This window comes from Bos javanicus, chromosome 8 (genome assembly GCF_032452875.1).
Source record: "Bos javanicus breed banteng chromosome 8, ARS-OSU_banteng_1.0, whole genome shotgun sequence".
In the NCBI taxonomy this organism is placed as follows: domain Eukaryota; kingdom Metazoa; phylum Chordata; class Mammalia; order Artiodactyla; family Bovidae; genus Bos; species Bos javanicus.
This window is the reverse complement of record NC_083875.1, coordinates 25930094-25950784: the sequence shown is the minus strand read 5'-3', so window position 1 is coordinate 25950784 and position 20691 is coordinate 25930094. Positions and strand designations below refer to the sequence as shown.

The window sequence follows — 20691 nt, the reverse complement described above, 5'->3', positions numbered from 1 at the left end:
AGGGTATGGGGAGGGAGGAGGGAGGAGGGTTCAGGATGGGGAACACAGGTATACCTGTGGTGGATTCATTTCGATATTTGGCAAAACCAATACAATATTGTAAATTTTAAAAATAAAATAAAATTAAAAAAAAATAAAGATGGGCCATAACCTCTCCTTTTGGCTATTAATAAATAAGCAAAGCCTTCTTAATTATAATACTCTTGAAGGAATACTCCATTTCTGTATTATTGGGGGAACTCCATTTCCCTCAGTATTCAATTTCAATATATTTGAAAGAATATTAAAAAGGATGAGAGAAAGAGAGTCTAACTTTGAAAAAATATCAGTATCAATTCCTAAAACCATGGTATATCAAAGTAGAAAGAGACCTTGGAAATGATGAGGGTTGACTTTTTTAAAAATCATTTTTAGATGAAGGAACTAAAGCTTAAAGGGATTGTGACTTGCCCAAATTAGTGAATGAAACAGCCATGGCTCAAATTGAGTTTCTGAATCCAACCACAATGTTTTTACCCTATACTACATAAAGAATATTTTCAAATTATATAGACTATATATAATGTCTTTATAATATTGAATTTTTATATATAAATATGTAAGCTTATCACTGCTTTCTGTACGTGATGGTCTTTGCAGTCAAAGGCAGAGTAGACAGAAGGCGTGTTTCTGAAGTGGATCCAGGCCCCACTGTGACTTCCTTATTTACCATTTCTAACAAGTACTGAACACGGTGACAAGCACACAGCAGGCCCTCTCTGAACACTGCTGAAATGGCCATCAATTACAAGGACAACCTTTCTGCTTCTCCTTCCACTCCAACAAGTGCTCTAGAGAAAAAGGTGGGAGTTGGCGTTGGAGTGTGAATTGCAGTGCGCCAGGAGACTCGGGAAGAGCGGGGAGCAGAGTCCTGCTTCTTTCTCAGCAGAATCTGAGATCATCCTACCACTGCGTTCAACAGCTGCTTGCCTCTTTATTTGCTCAAGGAAATTAATAAGCAAGCCACTGTGCTTCCCTTTCTGTCACTTTTAGCTCTGGTTAACTAATTCCTGGTTACATCAGCCCTGACTCATTACAAGATTTTGACTAACACATCATCCCTGAACTGCTTCTCTGGTCTTACTTAGACATAAAAAATCCAGATCACAAAGTGAATCCCTAGCCTCACAACTGTACCCCTTCCTTCCCAGAAAAAAAGCCACTCACAAGATCTTTAGAAATAAGAAATTCCTGTGACTTACCCCTGCCTGTGGGGACAATAACAAAGTTCCTCCCTCTAAAGGTCATTTTAAGAGTTAAATGAAACAAGGAATGAAAATTATTTTAGCACAGGACTTGGCATATAGTTCTGAAGAAGCTTTGGCTTTTTCAAAGTGTCTTTATAATATACTTTCAATTAGCTATGTTTATAGAGCACCTGTGGTAGAAAGTGGTATACAGTAAGGAAGGAACTCCAGAAAGCAACATGCCTGATTCTTATCACTGACTGTACAGTTTCGGACATCAAGTATTATGTTTGAAATTCAGTCTCACCTTGATGGGAACACCTTCTCTCTAGGCAAAGTGATGTTAGAGGTAAAAATAGTAACACCTGCCTTACACATGGACACACTTCCATGCATGGCTGCCTCTCCCTGTCCCCTTAGCACAGCCTTTATGCTTTAACCTGCCTGATGCCCCATCCTCCTTCTCACAGAGCCCCCCCACGTCCCCACACAGTTGGACGACATCAGGGCCCTGCTCTCAGCCACTGGACTGAACCTTCCTTCGGTGCTGACGTCTCCACTGGGAACACAGCTGGTCCTGGATCCTGGGAATTCCGCTCTCCTTGGTGAGTCCAACCCTCTGGAACACTGGGCAGAAATCCAGGGCTGGACAGGATTTATGGATGGGTGACTGCTTGCAGGTGGGAGGGAGGCAGCAGTGGGGGGTGGCCAACAGGAAATCACTAAATTGTGTACAGAATCCAGATTTACCAGTGGAAACTTGGCTGACTTTCCATATGAGGTGAATTCAGTTCTTAGTTTGGACCTGAGCCTGGCCAGAGTCCGAAAGGGCTCCTCTCTGAATCCTCTTGGGCTGGTGCCACAGTCCAGATCCTCTCAGTCAGACTGATGGTGCTGGACTTAGAGAACAGACACAGCAGTGAAAAACAGCTCCTGCATCTCTTCTCCCCATCACCGGCTGTATCCCAGTGCTCCTCCATGACCTCTTCTTACCTCAACAGAGCTATAACCAGCTTTCAATGAGAAAACGGCAGTATCAGTACCTGCCTTAATCCAGGCAATCTATATAAACCTCGTTTTGTAGGTAGGGCCTAAAAACAAGCCAGAAAGACTCCTCAAGGCAAGTGTTTCAGTAGCTCCACCAGGGGCACCTTCCCTGTCATCTGTCATTGGGAGCCTACACCCAGTTATTGCCCATGAGGCTGACACCTTCTTGTAGCAGAAACTTGCTCTAGGGCATCCACGTTCTGGACCCCTCACTCCAGAGCCATGGGGATGCCAGAGCAACCTCCACCCCCAGAATGACCCCTAGATATGGTCAAGATGGAAAAGAATTCTTTTGTCTTCAAAGGCCTGGGAAAAATAGGCCTACAGAATGGAAAAAGTCTTCATGCTAATTGTATTTGGCCCCAGATGTTGGTCATGGCAGCTAGAATTCTTCCCTTGACTCAGTGTTGAAATTTCCTCTACTCTTCTCTGTGCCAGCTAACAGGGGATAGGAAGCCAGTGGTTTCTCAATAATATTGATCATAACTTATCAGCATGGCCACAAGGCTTGGTATCTTTAGGGTTATAGCACAGAAAGATTACCTTTAGTTTTTTGTTAACATCTAAAATTAGCAAAGAATGCATACAGGCAGATGGCAAAAGCTTCTGGTGTTTCTGTTTCTGATCTGGATAAAACTAAAACATAGATATGGTAATGAGTAGCCCTATTCTGTTTCTCATAACAAACTTGGTATTGAGTTTTTTCCACGTCACTTTGATCAGAATTCATAGGCATTTAAACCTGCTTCTTTTTTTTATTTTGGCATTATGAATGATAAATTTATTCCAGATTAAATGTGTGCATTGTATACTTTTATTTTAGGTTCATCACCATGAGAGAGTGTCATAACTTACTATCATTGCCCAGTCATTAGCGGAGTGTGCAGCAATTGCTTATTTTCAAGTTCAATAACTCTTGGATTACTCAGGTGCCATTAAGCATGCTGGAAAAGTTAACCTCATATTTTTCCATGATAGCTTTACTTTCTTTCTCCCTTATTCTGGAATAATATTTTGTGTCATTTTAGCCATGGGCAATAAGAATTTATTGTGCTTTAAGCTGCTGAATTCCATTCCTAGTTTATGGTGCTTTGTTACCTTAGACTGGTATTTAAATCTAATGGTTAAGAGACACCTTAATGTCCTCGTTCACATTCAGACCACTCCACCTGAATAGATCTCAGAGGCAGTATCCATAAAGTCCCTGAATGCAATCAAGTCCATATAAGCAATATGGACTTGGGAATACCATGGAACTAGGAGAGAGCCACGTGAAGTTGTGGAGATGAGTCAGGGAATGGTGTCAGGTATCAGGACCTAAGAAACAGGTCGCTGGAGACAGGCCAGAGCCTCATTGTTCTGTTTTGATGCTGAGCACTGAAGGATGGGGGTGGGGATTCAAATAGACACAAAGGGAAGAAAACAGGCCCTGAGGTGAGGAAGATGCCATGAACCCAGAGATTAAAGTGTGTGGGATGTGCATCAGGTGTCTGTTCAGGAACAGCTGTAAGACCCCACTGCTTTAAGGCAGCTCAACTGGGATAGAAACTAGGCCTTCACAGGGAGCAAGCCTCAGCCAGAGCTTGTCCATACAGGTGTGACTCCAACCCTTACCACAAGCGTTCTAACAGCCTCCCGTCCGTCGTAGGCCTCCCTGGCTAGTGACTCAGCATGATCTGTTTGCCCATATGTTCCGCTTTGATCTAGCTCCCATCCCTAGCTCCTGTTGGTGGCTCTTTCTGACCATAGTGTGTATTCTGGATATAGGAAATAAGACAGAGGCCAGAGAGGATATTCTGTGAAGGGTTGCTCAGAGTTATACATAGCATCAAATTATGGAGAACCTTAATTATTAGGGGCTTCCCTGGTGGCTCAGATGGTAAAGAATCTGCCTGTGATACAGGAGACCCAGGTTTGATCCTGAGTTGGGAAGATCCCCTGGAGAAGGGAATGGTAACTCACTGCAGTATTCTTGCCTGGAGAATTCCATGGACAGAGGAGCCTGGTGGGCCACAGTCCATGGGGTCGCAAAGATTCAGACACAACTGAGCTACTAACAGTTTAATTATCAGATATAGGGGGGTAAATTTTCTATGTAAGAAATGAGAGATCTTTAGAGATTTTTTTAAGTAAGAAGATGATGTAGTTAACGTAATATTTGAAATAATTAATCTGACATTTTGTAAGAGTGAGTAATCAATAGTGGGAGAGATTTAATGAAGAAACACTAGGTTGAGGGTAACAGATTTTCTAGATCAGGATGGAAATAAGTGGTAAAGATATTTGTTAATCACCCCTTCCACAGCCAAGACACCCCTAATCAATCATGACACTCACTCAGTTCAGGCTCTGCCTTGGAATTCGTTTTAACATTCCAACCAAGCATGTGGCGATTGATATATAGGATAAAAGCATTTGCTAACCCCATCGTAGCAAGTGAATGTGGAGATTCATGTGTATGTATTTCTCCCAAATACAATCTGCTGCAACAGTTTCAAAGAACTCCATGGTTCTGTGACTCAGGGACAGTAACTCTTGGGCTGGATTCTTGTGTTTTCATGAGAGGAAGGGGAGAAGGGAGATTTGAGGGTTTTAAAGCCATATGTCAGCATCAACTCTTCTCCATAACAGTTTGAGTGTTAAGATTCCCAGAGGGTGAGTCCACTCCAGAAATGGCTGTTTTGGTTTTCAGATAGTACAGCATTGATTTCACTTCAAGCCACTGTTACAGCTTTCAAGAAGGAATGTCGTTTGAGTGGCCGTGGGCTCATTTGAGCCTCACTTTCTATAGCTGTAAATGAAGTCTTCAGATGAGTGGGTCCCTCGCCACCCTCACACTCTTTGCTGTCTGACCCAGACATGGAAAATGTCCAGCGGAGGCTCGGCCGAGCAGAGTTGACCCAGTCTAACTGAATTCCTTGTCCCAGGCGAGGCAGATGCTAATTTTTTTGTCCTCATTTTCCAGCTGTTCTTTGTGCAGGGAGGCCTAAAGCACCAGCTGCTGTGGGAGGCAAGGCCAGCACCCCAGCCACCCCTGAGGTGGTCCAGACCCAAGCAGTAGGCCACAGGGTTCTATTTTCAGAGCAACAGCGTCTCAGGCCTCCCCACAGCACCTAAACCCTTTTGCAGCATTCTGTTAAAATTTCTTTTGGCCACTAAGGCCCAAGACTAATTATTCCTCACAGTATCATTTATAGGGCATTAGCATTGATATTTTTTGAAAACTAACTTTTGTTGGAGTTTTTATTATAACTGTGATACATCTTCATTGTAGAGCAATTAAAAAATAGAAGAAAAAAGAAGAAAATGAGCATCATCTATAATTACCTAGCCCAGAAGTAACCAACACAAGTATCTTTTTCCTAGTCATGAATATATACATTAGTTTTATCTAAAATGAAACTGTACTCTAAGTACTGCTCGTAACATATTTCACTTAATGGTGTTTATACATAGTAATTTGTAACTCTTAATCCCCTGGTGGTGGTTTAGTCACTAAGTTGTATCTGACTCCTGAGACCCCATGAATTGTAGCCTGGCAGACTCTTCTATCCATGGGATTCTCCAGGCAAGAATACTGGAGTGGGTTGCTATTTCCTTCTCCAGGGGATACGTGTGTACGTGAAGTTGCTCAGTTGTGTCCGACTCTTTGCAACTCCGTGGACTGTAGCCCACCAGGTTCCTCAGTCCATGGAATTTTCCAGGCAAGAATCTTTGCCTGGAAAGATTTCTCCAGGCAAGAATACTGGAATAGGTTGCTATTTCCTCCCCCAGGGGATCTTCCGAACCCAGGGATGAACGCAGGTCTCTTTTGTCCCCTGCACTAGAAGGCGGGTTCTTTACCACTAGCGCCACCTATAATCCCCTACTCCTGTCTTGTCCCTCCCCTGCACTCTCTCCCAATTGGTAACCACTAGTTTGTTCTTTGTATCTGTGAGTCTGTTTTATTATATTCATGTTTGTAAGAGATAACATACAGTATTTGTCTTTGACCCATTTCACTAAGCATAGTGTCCTCCAGGCCCATACATGTTGTTGCAAATGGCAAAAATGCATTCTTCTTTGTGGCTGGCTAATATTCCATTGTATAGACATACATCATTTTCTTTATCCATTCATCTGTTGAGGGACACTTAGGTTGCTTCCATGTCTTGTCAATTGTAAATAATAATGCTATGAATATTGGGGTGTGACATATAAGTTCTTTATAGCCTTTTTGAGAGATCATTGACATATAATAAGTGATACATATATAAAGTCAAAAATTTGATGTTTTGATATATGGATGCACCTATGAAGCCATCACCAAAAGCAACATAATGATCATATTCATCATTCTCTAAAGTTACCTTGTGCCCCTTTGTAACTGTTCCTTCACACCCCTACCTGACCCCAAATCACTACTCATCTGCTATCAGTATAGATTAGATTGTTATTTAAAAAAAAATAAAAAGGAATCATACTGTAGGGAATTTGGCTTCTTTCACTCAGGAAAATTATCTGGACATTCACCCACATTGTAACTTACATCAATAGCACATTTCCTTCTATTGTTGATTAGCTACCATTGTACAAATGCACTGCAGCTTGTTCAACCACTCACCTGTGGGAGGAGAATGGTAATTTCCCATTTCTGGGTATTACAAATGAAGCTGCTAAATGTATTAAAGGGCTAGTCTTTGTATGGACACATGCTTTCATTTCTCTTGATTAAATACTTGAGAGTAAAATGGCTGTGTTATTTTAATAGTCAGTCAAGTTTAACATTTTAAGAAATAGCCACACTGTTTTCCAGAGTGGTTGCCTACTTTACATTGCTATCAGAGGTGTATGATGGTTCCAGTTCTCCATATCCTCACCTACACACAGTATGTGAGAGTCACTCAGTTCTTTCTGACTCTTCACAACCCCATGGACTATATAGCCTGCCAGGCTCCTCTGTCCATGGACTTCTCCAAGCAAGAATACTGGAGTGGGTAGCCATTCCCTTCTCCAGGGGATCTTCCCGACCCAGGGATCAAACCCAGGTCTCCTACATTGCAGGCAGACAGTATACTTGGCCATTTTAATTTTAGACATTCTACTAAGTGTATAGTAGTTTCTTCTTGTAGTTTTAATTTGTCTTTTCCTAATGACTGATAGTATTGAGCTTTTTATGTGCATATTTGCCATCCTGATTTCTTCTTAGGTAAAATGTCTCTTTAATTTTGCCCTGGTTTTTTTTTTTTGAGTTTTTTTTATTTAACTATTATTGAGTATTGAGAGCTCTTTTTATATATTGGATATGTGTCTTTTATCAGAAATATGATTTCTGTCCATGGCTGTCTTTTCAGTCTTTTAGTGTCTTTCAAAGGAAAGAAGATTTAAATATTGATGAAGTTCAGCTTAGTATTTTTCTTTTATAGATGGTTCTTTTGGTGTTATATTTAAAAATATTTACCTACTCCAAGGTCTCAAGGTATTTTCTTCTAAAAGTTTGATTTTATAGTTTTACAGAAAAGAAACATAACTTACAGGAGGGCCTGAAAAGAGAGAGACTTTTATTATAAAGTCCCGGGATTTTTGTCTGAATTAGATGCCTCCAGTGACACAATAACAACATATGTTTTACGTGGCTTAAGAACAGCGGTTCATACCTTTGCTCATACCTTCTTTAGGTCCTGGGAACCTGTTAGAATTTCTTATACATAAGGTTTGGTCCTTTGTGAACGAGTAAGCTCCAATGCCCAGTCAGAGAGACTCCTATGGCATCTCTGCTGGAAGTCATGTCATGCCAGCCCCACAGAGAGCCACTCTACACAAGCCTTTTCTCATGTCTTGTGATTTACCAAGAAGAAAGTAATTCAGGGCCTAAAGAAGACAGTATTTCACAGATAGATGTACTTAACTCATTTATTCAGTATTTGTTGAGAGCATGTTATGTGTTAGTTTGAATTCTAGTGATGAAGACAGTAATTCAAGTTAAGAAAACTATGATAAAAGAGGGAAGAACTGGGTGCTTTGCGGGGCCTGTGATAGGATAGCACCCCTGGTCTGAGCTGTAGACAAGGTTTCTCTGAGGAGGGGATATTTGGGCTGAGTTTGGGAGAGTTGGTGGAAGTTGTCCAAGTGAAGAAAGGGCATTTCAGACAAAGGAATTCCAGAGCATTCCAGGCAGAGTAACCAGCAGAGGTTTTGAAGCAATAAAACCAAAAGCATTTGAGGAACTGTTACAGGAATAACTAGGTTCTTCCCTGATATCTCAGTTGGAAAAGAATCTGCCTGCAATGCAGTAGACCCCGGTTCGATTCCTGGGTCAGGAAGATCTGCTGGAGAAGGGATAGGCTACCCACTCCAGTATTCTTGGGCTTCCCTTGTGGCTCAGCCGGTAAAGAATCCGCCTGCAATGCAGGAGACCTGAGTTTGATCCCTGGGCTGGGAAGATCCCCTGGAGAAGGGAAAGGCTACCCACTCCAATATTCTGGCCTGGAGAATTCCACGGACTGTATAGTCCATGGGGTCGCAAAGAGTCAGACATGACTGAGCGACTTTCACTTTCACTTTCCTAGGTGGCACTAGTGGTAAAGAACTCACCTGCCAATGCAGGACATGTAAGAGACACGGTTTAGTCCCTGGGTTGGGACGATCCTCTGGAGGAGGGCATGATAACCCACTCCAGTATTCTTGCCGGGAGAATCCCATGGACAGAGGAGTCTGGTGGGCTGTAGTCCATGGGGTCACAAAGAGTCTGACACGACTAGAGTGACTTAGCATGCACAGGAATAACTAAGCAGAGAGTGGCCTGAGATGAGTCTGAAGAAGATGCTCTAAGCCACGGTAATGATACCAACCAGGGTTCCTGGCCTTCCCCGATCAATAGAAATTGACTAGAGGCCAGAGAAGAAATTCGGGCAGGGCTTTATTGGGACCCCTGCTGCCACAGGAGGGAGCAAGAACAACAGGTTCCCTTGTTTGCTCACTTGCTGAGGGGGAGTGAGCTGGTTCCTTGCATGGGGGGAAGGTAGGAGTATGTCCAGGTGTTGGGCTGGAGAGGTAGCTTTCGTGTTTTGCCCATCCCTCTGGTGGTGGTGAGTGTAGAGGGCACGCTCAGTATCCTGCTTTTGCTCCCAACACCCTGTTTTTGCTCCAGGCTCTTTAGAAGTGGCAGATGTGGGTTTTGTGGTCTCTTTGTATCTTTTGTTGAGAATTTGCTCTAACTGCTGCATGTATGTAGTTATTTTTAGTCCCATACAGTTTCTTTATATTTTGCTGCTGAAGGAGAGATTTGTCCAGGTGCAAGCATTAGAGCCCTGCAGCAAAGACTCCCAGATCCCAGCCTGTCTCAGCAAAACGTTCACACTTTGCTCCAAATGTGATGGGAAGTCTCTGAATGGTTTAAAAGCTAGAGCGAGACATCCTCTGATTTGTGTTTCTGAAAGCTTGTTCTGGCCGCTGTGTGGAGGGTGAATTCTGGGAGAAGACACTAGATGGAGTACACCATACCACTTAAGAAGTGGTTACAGTTTTGTAAGTAAGAGATTGCCATGACTGAGACTAGAGAGCTGGAGAGAACAGGAAGAGTAAGTGAATTCAAGGATGTGTAGGAAGTAACATGGACAGGACTTGGTCAGTAGATTATCGAGGGAAAGGAAAGATAATCCATACAACCAATAGATTCTCAAGCATCTGATTCTTTAGGCTTTTCTCACTGCAACTCATGTAACTCCTATGTGGTGAGGACTCCTTTCAAACCATTCAAGTCAAAATGTTCGAATGAAATGGCGAACTACATAGGCGTAGAGCTGCAGAAAGTGGATGGTCCAAAGCTTCTGTTGCTCAATCCTGATTCATTTCCTTAACAGTTATCAGTCCAGCCTCCATCGATGCTAGGTCGTCTGCCTCCTCCCAGCCTTGGAGGAGCTCAGAAGTAGGAGGCGAGATAGAAAAACTTTCAAGAGTTGCAGAAGAAATCCGAGGGAAGTGAGAAGGGAGGTCTAATTTGGGAAAGGGGAAATTGAAAAGGCTTAACAGAGAACTTTATAAACTCAGCCCTGAAGAATGAGCATTCCAAGCACGGTTGTAATGAACATGTACTTACTGAGTTCCTTCTGTGTTCCGGGCACCGCTGAAGACACTCTGGGGATGCAACAGAGAACAAAATTGATAAAAATCCTTTCTCTCATACTTCTTACATTACGGTAGGGGAAATAGAAAATAAACAGAACGAAGTGAATGGCATAGTATGTTAGAAGGTGGTAAGTGCCATAAGGAAAAAATAAAAGCAGGGGAGGAAGGATGGATAGTGCCTGTATGGGGAAGAGGATACAGTATTAAAATAGGTGGTTGGGAGAGGACTCACTGAAACAGTTATCCTTGAGCAGAGACTTGAATATGAACTATGAGCCTTGTGTATGTCTGGAGGAAAAGAAGACAAGAGCGTACCACACAGGGAAAGAGCGAGCTTGGGGTCCTTGAGACAGGCACATGTGCTCAGGAGCAACAAGGAGGCTGGTGAGAGGTGGCAGGAGCACAGTCATCAGGGTTGTGGGTAGAGAGAGATCAGAGGCACCAAGGTCAAGGGAAAATTGTGTAAGGCCTTGTAAATATTCACATTAAAGTAACAGAGAGAGAAACATCTATAAATGCCCAAATTTATAAACAGACTCAATATTGCATCAAGCACCATAGGCTTTTCCAGGATTAGGCAAGGGCGGGCAGAAGTGTTTTCTTTTATTGGCAACCATGTGGCCAACTGAATGTTATAGCACTGACTCTAGTAAAACCTGGGCTTATCAGGCTGGCCCTGCTACAAGCCGTTATTACTGGCTTAATTTGACATACATGTGTTGTCCACCTGCTCCATCTCCCTGGCCCTGAGCTGGGCTTCTGCAGGCACGTGCCTGGCCATTTCCTCCATCGAGGGAGGGGTTCCCAACCACACAATAGAGACACCTGGGAAGTGTAAAAGTAAAGTTCCACCTGAGACCAATTTTGACAAAATTTCTGGGGGTGGAGTTAGGCATCAGTGCTTTTAAAAATGGATTCTCAGAGCGTGAATGGAATTTAAAAGTCACTTCTTGACCCTCTTTCACCCATGGAAGAGGCTGGTATGGGGAAATGGTATGTTTCATCAATTAGAATATTTTATCCTAGCATTCAAGGCATTGTGCTATTCAGACTTAGCCTCTATATCCATTCTTCCATCTTATTCCTATCTCAAATATAGTTGACCTTTGAACAACACAGGTTTGAACTTCACTGGATCCACTTTTTCTTTTGATAAATATATCATTGGTCCTATTCGCTGGTTTCACACCCACAGATTCAACCAACCACAGATCAAAATTCCCATCTGCAGTTGGTTGACTCCCTAGATGGGGAATCCAAGACATGGATGGCTGACTGTGCTATTCCATTTTATCTAAGGAACTAGAGCCTTGTGGACGGTGGTTTAGGGGGATCCTGCAACCATTCCACTGTGGATACAGAGAGCTGACGAGAGTCCCTCTATTCCAGGAAAACTTTTCCCTAGTAATTGCTGTGGTCTTGAGCCTTCCTGGCCTGGAATACTATCTCCTGTGCCCTTTCTTCTCTAGCTAAATCCTAGAAGACTTCAAGGAACAGTCAAGCCCTTCTGTGCAGCCTCTCTGTAGCAAACCAGCCTGTGTGACCTCTCCCTGCCTGCCTCCTGAGACACCTGCTCTAGAGCAAGGTTGGGCAGATTCTTCTGGTAAAGGGCCAGATAAGAAACTCTTTATGTGTTGAGGGCCGTGTGTGTCGCAGAGAACTCAAGTCTGCCCTTGTAGAGTACAGCAGCATAGACAGTAAGGAAACAAATAGATGTGCCCGTGGACTAGTAAAACTTTATTTACAGAAACAGGGCTGGACTTGGCATTCAGGCTAGGGTTTGTTGACCCCTGCTATAGATCACTGCTGCTACTGCTAAGTCACTACAGTCGTGTCCGACTCTGTGCAACCCCATAGATGGCAGCCCACCAGGCTCCCCCGTCCCTGGGATTCTCCAGGCAAGGACACTGGAGTGGGTTGCCATTTCCTTCTCCAATGCGTGGAAGTGAAAAGTGAAAGGGAAGTCACTCAGTCGTGTCCGACTCTCAGCGACCCCATGGACTGCAGCCCACCAGGCCCCTCCATCCATGGGATTTTCCAGGCAAGAGTACTGGAGTGGGGTCACTGATGAGAATCTTAACCTACTATACACTGGATTTTTTTCTAAAGAATTGCTTATTCACTTACGTATGGCTGTGCTGGGTCTCTGTTACTCTGCATGGACTTTTCTCCAGTCGCTGCAAGCAGGGGTTACCCTCTAGTTGTGTGCAGGGGCTTCTCATTATGGTGGCTTCTCGCTGCAGAGCACAGGCTCTAGGGCATCCGGACTCAGCGGTTGTGGCGCACAGGCTTAGTTGTTCCAAGGCATGTGGAATCTTCCCAGACCAGGGATCAAACCCAAGTCCCCTGCATTGGCAGGCGGATTCTCAACCACTGGACCACCAGGGAAGTCCCATACCTTGAATTATTAAAGGTATTTCTCACCCGTGTCATGTCTACCAGTTAGATTCTAGGTCTGGGGGAGAAGAAAGAGCTGCATAGATATTCTCAGGCAATTTGAAACAGGGCTAAGGTAGCAGAGCCTTGGCTTGATGTCCTCTTGAGTCATTTCCATCTTTCATTTCTATTATAACCATAGCTTTATTATCTGTTCCACAGACTTCCACCCTCACCCCACCCTGTGCACTTCCTGATTCTTCTGGTAGAGACTGGATCGGGCACTTCCTGAACCCAGTTATGAGGAAATTCACATGGCAAGAGTCAGCAAGTACCCTAGGCCACATCTGTTGGGAAAGTACTTTCCATGTGATAGTTCGGAAGACTAAGATCATCACTACTTCCTCTCTATAGATAGTTGTGGGAACAGCAAATTCTGATGGTCAAAGGTTAGGTAAAAATTAATCCACAGTGGGGGGCCACACCCCAGCATAAATTGCAGGTGTGGCAAGGAAAGTGATGTAGAGGAAAGACCAAGAAAAAAGAAAAACATGGAGGAGAAGGCTAGCATACTTGATGAGGAAAGGGAAAAAAGAACTTACCCTGACCTTTTTCAAAGAGACGTAAGTTGGCATCTGTTTCCTCATTTGTACTGGAAGCCTGAGGTTTTATGTCATACGGAAAATGCTTTTCAATTCCTATAGCTTTGCCCACAAAGAGAATATGCTTTGCTATTAAGAAAAAGGGTCAGCATTTTGTGCTTGTTTATGGCACATGTTTATGTACTCTTGTGTTTTTTCTCTTTAATAAAACCCAAAGAGGAAAACAGGGCCCCATAGGAAGTGCAGGAAGTGCTATAGCACATATAGTGTAAAACTAAATCAGTGTTTCAGAGGGCATTTATGAGGAAGCCGCAGGAAGGAGTGGAGCAGTTCTTTGGACTGGAGTGAACATCCATAAATTTAAAAAGACACCAGAGCATAAGTGACCCTTAAAATAGTTGGACACAAGAAGCAAGGCAGTAAATCCCCCTGCCTAGCCACTGTTCCAAGCCACAGCAAGCATTCAGGCATGGTCTTAGTTTAAGACTCCAAATAGTCAGGAAATGGGGACCTTGAAATACTCCCTCACCCTCGCCCCTGCCCTTTCCTGGCACCAGGACACCATTCCCAGGCCCATCTGCCCTCCTCACCATGTTTAACAAGAATCGCTTGAATGAGCTGGATGCCCCTGAAATAGACAGGTATTGAAAGTCCATCAGTGGGAAAATGAGGAACTCTACACTTTCCCTAATAAATTCTTCCTCAACCCTGAACCGGCTCTTGAAAATATCCATGCTGGTTCTGTGCCACCTTGTGTCTGGAGGCAGTTTTACAGCAGTCTCAGGACCCCGGGGAACACGGCACAAAGGCAGGCAGCATCAGGACCGAAGACCCCCTACCCTGGTTCCCAGAACACTTTGTAGAGCAAAGGAGAGGGTGCCTCAACCGCAAGACCCATTTTCAAATCCTTAGCATCTGCTTCCTCCTTTATAAATAACTGTCTCAGTCTGTTTGGGCTGCTGTAACAAATGCCACAGAGGGGTAGCTTATAAACAGCACAAATTTATTTCTCACATTTCTGGAGTCTGAGAGTTCAGGATGGTGGCGCCTGCATGGTCGAGTTCCAGTGAAGATCCCCTCTCTGGTTCATAGCCCACACCTTCTGGTTGCATCCTCACAGGGATCTCTGTGGAGTCTCTCATAAAAACTCTAGCCTGTTCATGAGGGTGCCACCCATATGACCCTAAGCAAAGGTCCGACTTCCTAATACCATCACGTTGGGCATTAAGATTTCAACACATGAATTTGGGGAGACCCTAATGGTCAGTTCAGTTCAGTCACTCAGTTGTGTTCGACTCTCTGAGACCTCATGGACTGCAGCATGCCAGGCGTCCCTGCCCATCACCAACTCACAGAGCCTACTCAAACTCATGTCCATCGCATCAATGATGCCATCCAACAATCTCATCCTCTGTCATCCCCTTCTCCTCCTACCTTCAATCTTTCCCAGCATCAGGGTCTTTTCCAATGAGTTGGTTCTTCACATCAAGTAGCCAAAGTATTGGAGTTTCAGCTTCAGCATCAGTCCTTCCAGTGAATATTCAAGACTGATTTCCTTTAGGATTGACTGGTTGGATCTCCTTGCAGTCCAAGGGACTCTCTTTTTTTTATATATATATAAATTTATGTATTTTAATTGGAGGTTAATAACTTTACAATATTGTATTGGTTTTGCCATACATCAACATGAATCCGCCACGGGTATCTCAAGAGTCATCTCCAACCCAACAGTTCAAAAGCAGCAAATTCTTCAGCGCTCAGCTTTCTTTATAGTACAACTCTCACATCCATACATGACTACTGGAAAAACCATAGCCTTGACTAGATGGACCTTTGTCAGCAAAGTAATGTCTCTGCTTTTTAATATGCTGTCTAGGTTGGTGATAGCTTTTCTTCCAAGAAGCAAGCGTCTTTTAATTTCATGGCTGCAGTCACCATCTGCAGTGATTTTGGAGCCCCAAAATATAAAGTCAGCCACTGTTTCCATTGTTTCCCCATCTATTTGCCATGAAGTGATGGGACCAGATGCCATGATCTTAGTTTTCTGAATGTTGAATTTAAGCCAACTTTTTCTTTCTCCTCTTTCACTTTCATCAAGAGGCTCTTTAGTTCTTCTTCGCTTTCTGCCATAAGGGTGGTGTCATCTGCATATCTGAGGTTATTGATATTTCTCCCAGCAACCTTGATTCCAGCTTGTGCTTCTTCCTGCCCAGCATTTCTCATGATGTACTCTGAATATAAGTTAAATAAGCAAGGTGACTATATACAGCCTTGACGTACTCCTTTCCTGATTTGGAACCAGTCTGTTGTTCCATGTCCAGTTCTGTTACTTCTTGACCTGCATATAGATTTCTCAGGAGGCAGGTCAGGTGGTCTGATATTCCCATCTCTTTAAGAGTTTTCCACAGTTTGTTGTGATCTGCACAGTCAAAGGCTTTGGCGTAGTCAGTAAAGCAAAAGTAGATGTTTTTCTGGAACTCTCTTGTTTTTTCGATGATCCAGCAATTATATGGTACTTTGATCTCTGGTTCCTCTGCCTTTTCTAAATCCAGATCATAGCAATAATGCCCATGTCACCAAATTAATTAATGAGATCCCATATGCAACATGCCCAGTTTAGTGCTTGGTCTAAAGTGGATCCTGCTATTTATTCACTCCTTGCCTCTGTCCCTTACATCCCTGTTGAATCTGTGAACCAAGAAGTCCATTCTCTTCTTCGCTATGAACTGCCACAAGTTCTTCCTTATAGGATCAGAACTTTTTGCTGTTGCAAGTGTAAATTACTGGTGAGAATCATGCAGGAGACAGGTGCCCTGTTGAAGGGTTCAGCCTGTACCACGTTCTAGGTAGGAGCAAAGAAGCATAGAGGGATGACCCCTGACATCCAGGAACTTCTTACCTAGTTTAAAAACAAAACAAACAAACAAACAAACAAAAAAACATGGACATAGAAAGATTGGTGAGATAGCAGTATGAAGTAGATGAGGAGAAAGAACAGCTCTGAAAGAACATCCTTGACATACTCCTTTCCCAATTTTGAACCAGTCCATTTCTAACTGTTGCTTCTTGTCCTGCATACAGGTTTCTCAGGAGGCAGGTAATGTGATCTGGTATTCCCATTTCACAGTTTCCTGTGATCCACACAGTCAAATGCTTTAGCATAGTCAGTGAAGCGAAAGTAGATTTTTTTGGAATTCCTTTGCTTTTTCTATGATCCAGCATACATTGGTAATTTGATCTCTGGTTCCTCTGCCTTTTCTAAATCCAGCTTGTACACCTGGAAGTTCTCAGTTCATGTATTGTTGAAGCCTAGCTTGAAGGATTTTGAACATAATCTTACTAGCATGTGAAATGAGTGCAATTGTACGTGGTTTGAACATTCTTTATCATTGCCTTCCTTTGAGATTGGAATGAAAACTGACCTTTTCCAGACACCTACCCCAAAAGAGAGACAAAAAAGGGGTAGGTGTCCTTTTTGTTACTTTTAAATTTTGAATCATGTATTAACTGTTCAAGAATAAATTAATAAAATCGGGATTGGAGACTGGCTTAATTCCACTATGTGCCAAGAACTTCATGATTTCTTAACCATCACAGAGCTTATGGACTGGGTCCCATCTGAGGCAAATATAGGGCTAGCCACTTGGGAAACCTCCCTCCCTTTGCTGGCAGAAAGGAGAGCAGGGGAGGGAGCCAGAATTGTATTTCAGCACCCTTAAAATCCCAATAATAAGGATCACATTGGTAGAGCTGAGTTTTATTTTCCTTTCAGTGTTTTCATGAGCATCCTGAGACAGACTTTGCCAGGACACCTCCCATGCTAGGAATACAGGTAACATTCCTGAAAACAGAGAAAAATCTGCACTGTCTTTGAAAACATATACAGTTTAAAAAGGATTTTGTCTACCATCTGCTGTTCCCTACCCACCTGAGCCTATGAAAGCACGTTTTAGAAAGTGGATCAGGCCGGGGCTAGGTTAGGCCAAAGGAAAAAATGATGATAACAAAAATTGTACTCTTATTCTAGAAACATAACCTAGTCATATGTCTGTATCTGTTTGAAAGTTCAAGCTCTCTTTTATCCTTCACCTCTAACACTTTATCTCTGAGAGGTAAAGACAAGTTTCATTCCAAAACCATCATTCTGTCAAGCATCTTTTTATGTGAAAATCCATTATGATTATGGAGTTCTCCATTTCTCTGGTGGCAGTGTCTGCTCAGAAATAATGAGCTCCCTATAACTTTTGTTGCCAAGGAGGTAAGACCAAGAATTCATTCAAAGCCCCTTCTGGAGCATGGCAGGGACTCTTGTATCTAATGTGTGATGCTTTGAAATGGAATCAAGAGCGATAAGCCAGCACAAGACTGTGTCTGTTGTCCTGCCAGCTTCCTGAGCCCAGAAAAAGAATTAGGCGCAGAAGAAAATGACTACAGTGTTCCTATATGCACAGTGAACACTGCACCTCCTCTTAATTCTTCTCCTTGTAATCCTGCTGTTTTCGACTTTAATGAATTTTTGCGGTATCTCCGATCCTTGCTGAAAGCCACAGTTCAGACTGACTCATCATTAGGAGTTTAGAAATGCCTAACAGTGAGATACAGAATGCCTGGAGACTTTGCTGAATATTTATCTCTCTTTTTTTTAATTATGAAAGTATTATAACATATTTACAGGGTGAATATTTATCTGTTAAGCACACTAAAAACATTCCTAAAATGGTGTGATTGCAGTGAGAAAAAATATTACACAAAGTTAAATTAGAGGTAGAATAAAACGAAGGGTTTTTCTGGTGGCTCAGAGGCTAAAGAATCTGCCTGCAATGCAGGAGACCCGGGTTTCATCCCTGGGTAGTGAAAATGCCCTGGAGATGGGATGGCAACTCACCCCAATATGCTTGCCTGGAGAATGCCATGGACAGAGAAGCCTGGTGGTCACATGGGTTCACAAAGAGGCGGACATGACTGAGTGACTAACACTTTCACTTCACTTTCAAAGTGAAACAAAGTGTGCTAAGCTTTACAGAGCTTTAAGTATGAACTTTTTATATCTTAAAACTACCAACAAATACATCCTATTCCATGACTTCTTTCTCCTGTGTGAGGGTTTTTTTAAATTGATTTTTATTCAATTATAGTTGTTTTACAATGTTATGTTAGTTCCCACTGTACAGCTCAGTGAATCGGCCATGTACATACTTTTTCACATGTCCTCTGCCTTCTGGGCTTCCTTCTCATTCAGGTCACCACAGAGCATTGAGTCGAGTTCCCTGTGCTATATAGTAGGTTCTCGTTAGTTATCTTTTTCATGTATAGTATCAATAGTGTATATGTGTTGATCCCAATCTTCCCGTTCCTCCCACCACCAGCCCCCCTTCCATGACTTGTGAAAGATTTTCCCTCCTTTCTCCACCTAGTTTCTCTTCTGAAAATGGGTCCTCTCTCACCATTAAATAGCAAAGACAACTCAAAGACTGCAACATAGTATCTTTGTTTTATTCAAATGCTGATGATTTCTTCTCAAGTCTTAAAAAAATTAAAATCTGATTAAACATGTATAAAATGAAACTCTAACAAGCTCATTTTCTGAGTTACCAATAATTTTGCTGCTTTGAATGCTCACATTTATCAGTTCCCAATGCTCTAAACCCTAAGGTCTTGGTGGATAAAGCAGGTTTTTCTCTCTCCTCTCCATGGTGCTTTATTTCTTGATTTGGTATAACAATTTCTTTTGTCACTGGTGTTTAGTCCCTAAGTCACATCCAACTTTTTTGCAACCCCGTAGACTGTAGCCCGCCAGGCTTTTCTGTCCATGGGATTTCCCAGGCGAGAATACTGGAGTGGGTTGCCATTTCCTTCTCTATCTTTTTTCATTACCGTACTTTTATTTTGAAATAATCTCAACTTTATGAAAAAAGTTGGAAGTGCAATACAATGAACTCTTTCTACCTGATCCGTCTAGGAGTGAGTTGATGACATGATACCCATCACCAGTGTATATTTCCTTCAAGTTTTGCCAGTTGTCCCGATAACGTCTCTAATAGTGAAAGCATCCAGTCCCTAATTACACACTGCCTTTAGCTGTCATGTCTCTTAAGTCTTTTTCAGTCTGAAAAAGTTCCTCAAGCTACCCTTGACTCTCATGACCTTAACCATTCTGAAGATTATGGGCCTGTTGTTTTAAAATACGGCGGATTCATTTTGATATTTGGCAAAAATAATACAATTACGTAAAGTTTTAAAATAAAATAAAATTTAAAAAATAAAATAAAATACGGTCCTCAATTGGCATTTGTCTCATGTTCCCTTAACAACTGTCTTCAAGTTGGGCGTCTTTGGCAGGAACAGCACAGAAGTGATGCTGATTTCTTGCTGCCCCAGTCACATGACCATGATTCCTGCTGTACCATTACAGCTGATATTAGTTCCAGTTGCTTGATTAAGGTGGTATCTGCCAAGCTTTTCCATCATAAAGTTACTCTTTTCCCTTGTAATGAGTATTTTGTGAAAGCGTGCTTGGAGACTACGGTGAATACTTTATTTCTCACTGAACTTACAGTGTATTCACTTATTTGTTTATCTACATGCATTCATGGATTGCTATCATATCCAGTGGGCTATATTGATATCCTTTTACTATTTCGATGTAAAAAAATTTTTTTTCAGATTAGGTCCTTTAAGACGACTCCTATGCCCGTTGGCATGTCCATATCATTCTTTTGAGAACTTCATTGCTTTCTGGCCTAATAATATGTTCCAGACTCACCTTGAACTTTCCCTGCCCCAGTCTTAGAGAATAGTATTTAGGAACGAAGATTTAAAGGTCAGATCTATTTATTGTTATTGGAGCTTCACTACACTCAAGCCCTCTCAGTGCACAGAAATAAAGAATATTTTAGTATGGATTTGCATACACACATGCTCACCCTATATTTCTGTATTTATCTATACATTGGACCCATGAGTCCTTTCTTGTATCGCCAATTCTTTTCTGACACCACACGTTTATTCTGGCTTTTACCCTTTCCATATTTGTAAATCTCTGGCTCTTAATGTGTTTACTTATTAATCAAGCCCTTTCTATATAACCAGTCTCCTATCACCACTGACTTGAACTCCACACAGTGCTATTGTGAGAATTTCTAAAGAGCAACCAAATTGCTTTCAGACTTAGAAGCTAAAAAATGAAATAGGTGGAAAGCAAGAGCCTTTATACTTCGTGCTACATGAAGGCTCAGCTTGACTAGGTTCCTGGGCTACCCTCTAAAAGGCCACTTGTGCTCAGTCCAGTCGGACTCTTTGCAGCTGCATGGACTGTAGCCTGACAGGCTCCTCTG

At 42.5% G+C, this 20691-nt stretch overlaps 1 protein-coding gene across 3 annotated transcripts in view; it reads left to right on the top strand.

The window, feature by feature from the left end:
* The window catches only part of ADAMTSL1 (ADAMTS like 1), a 1109873-nt gene that overhangs the window by 1013529 nt on the left and 75653 nt on the right, over positions 1 to 20691 (top strand). For all 3 annotated transcript variants that reach the window (XM_061425212.1, XM_061425211.1, XM_061425213.1), the window contains one exon: positions 1697 to 1831. In XM_061425212.1, the coding sequence (XP_061281196.1) occupies positions 1697 to 1831 (135 nt within the window). The remainder of the gene's footprint in view (positions 1 to 1696; positions 1832 to 20691) is intronic.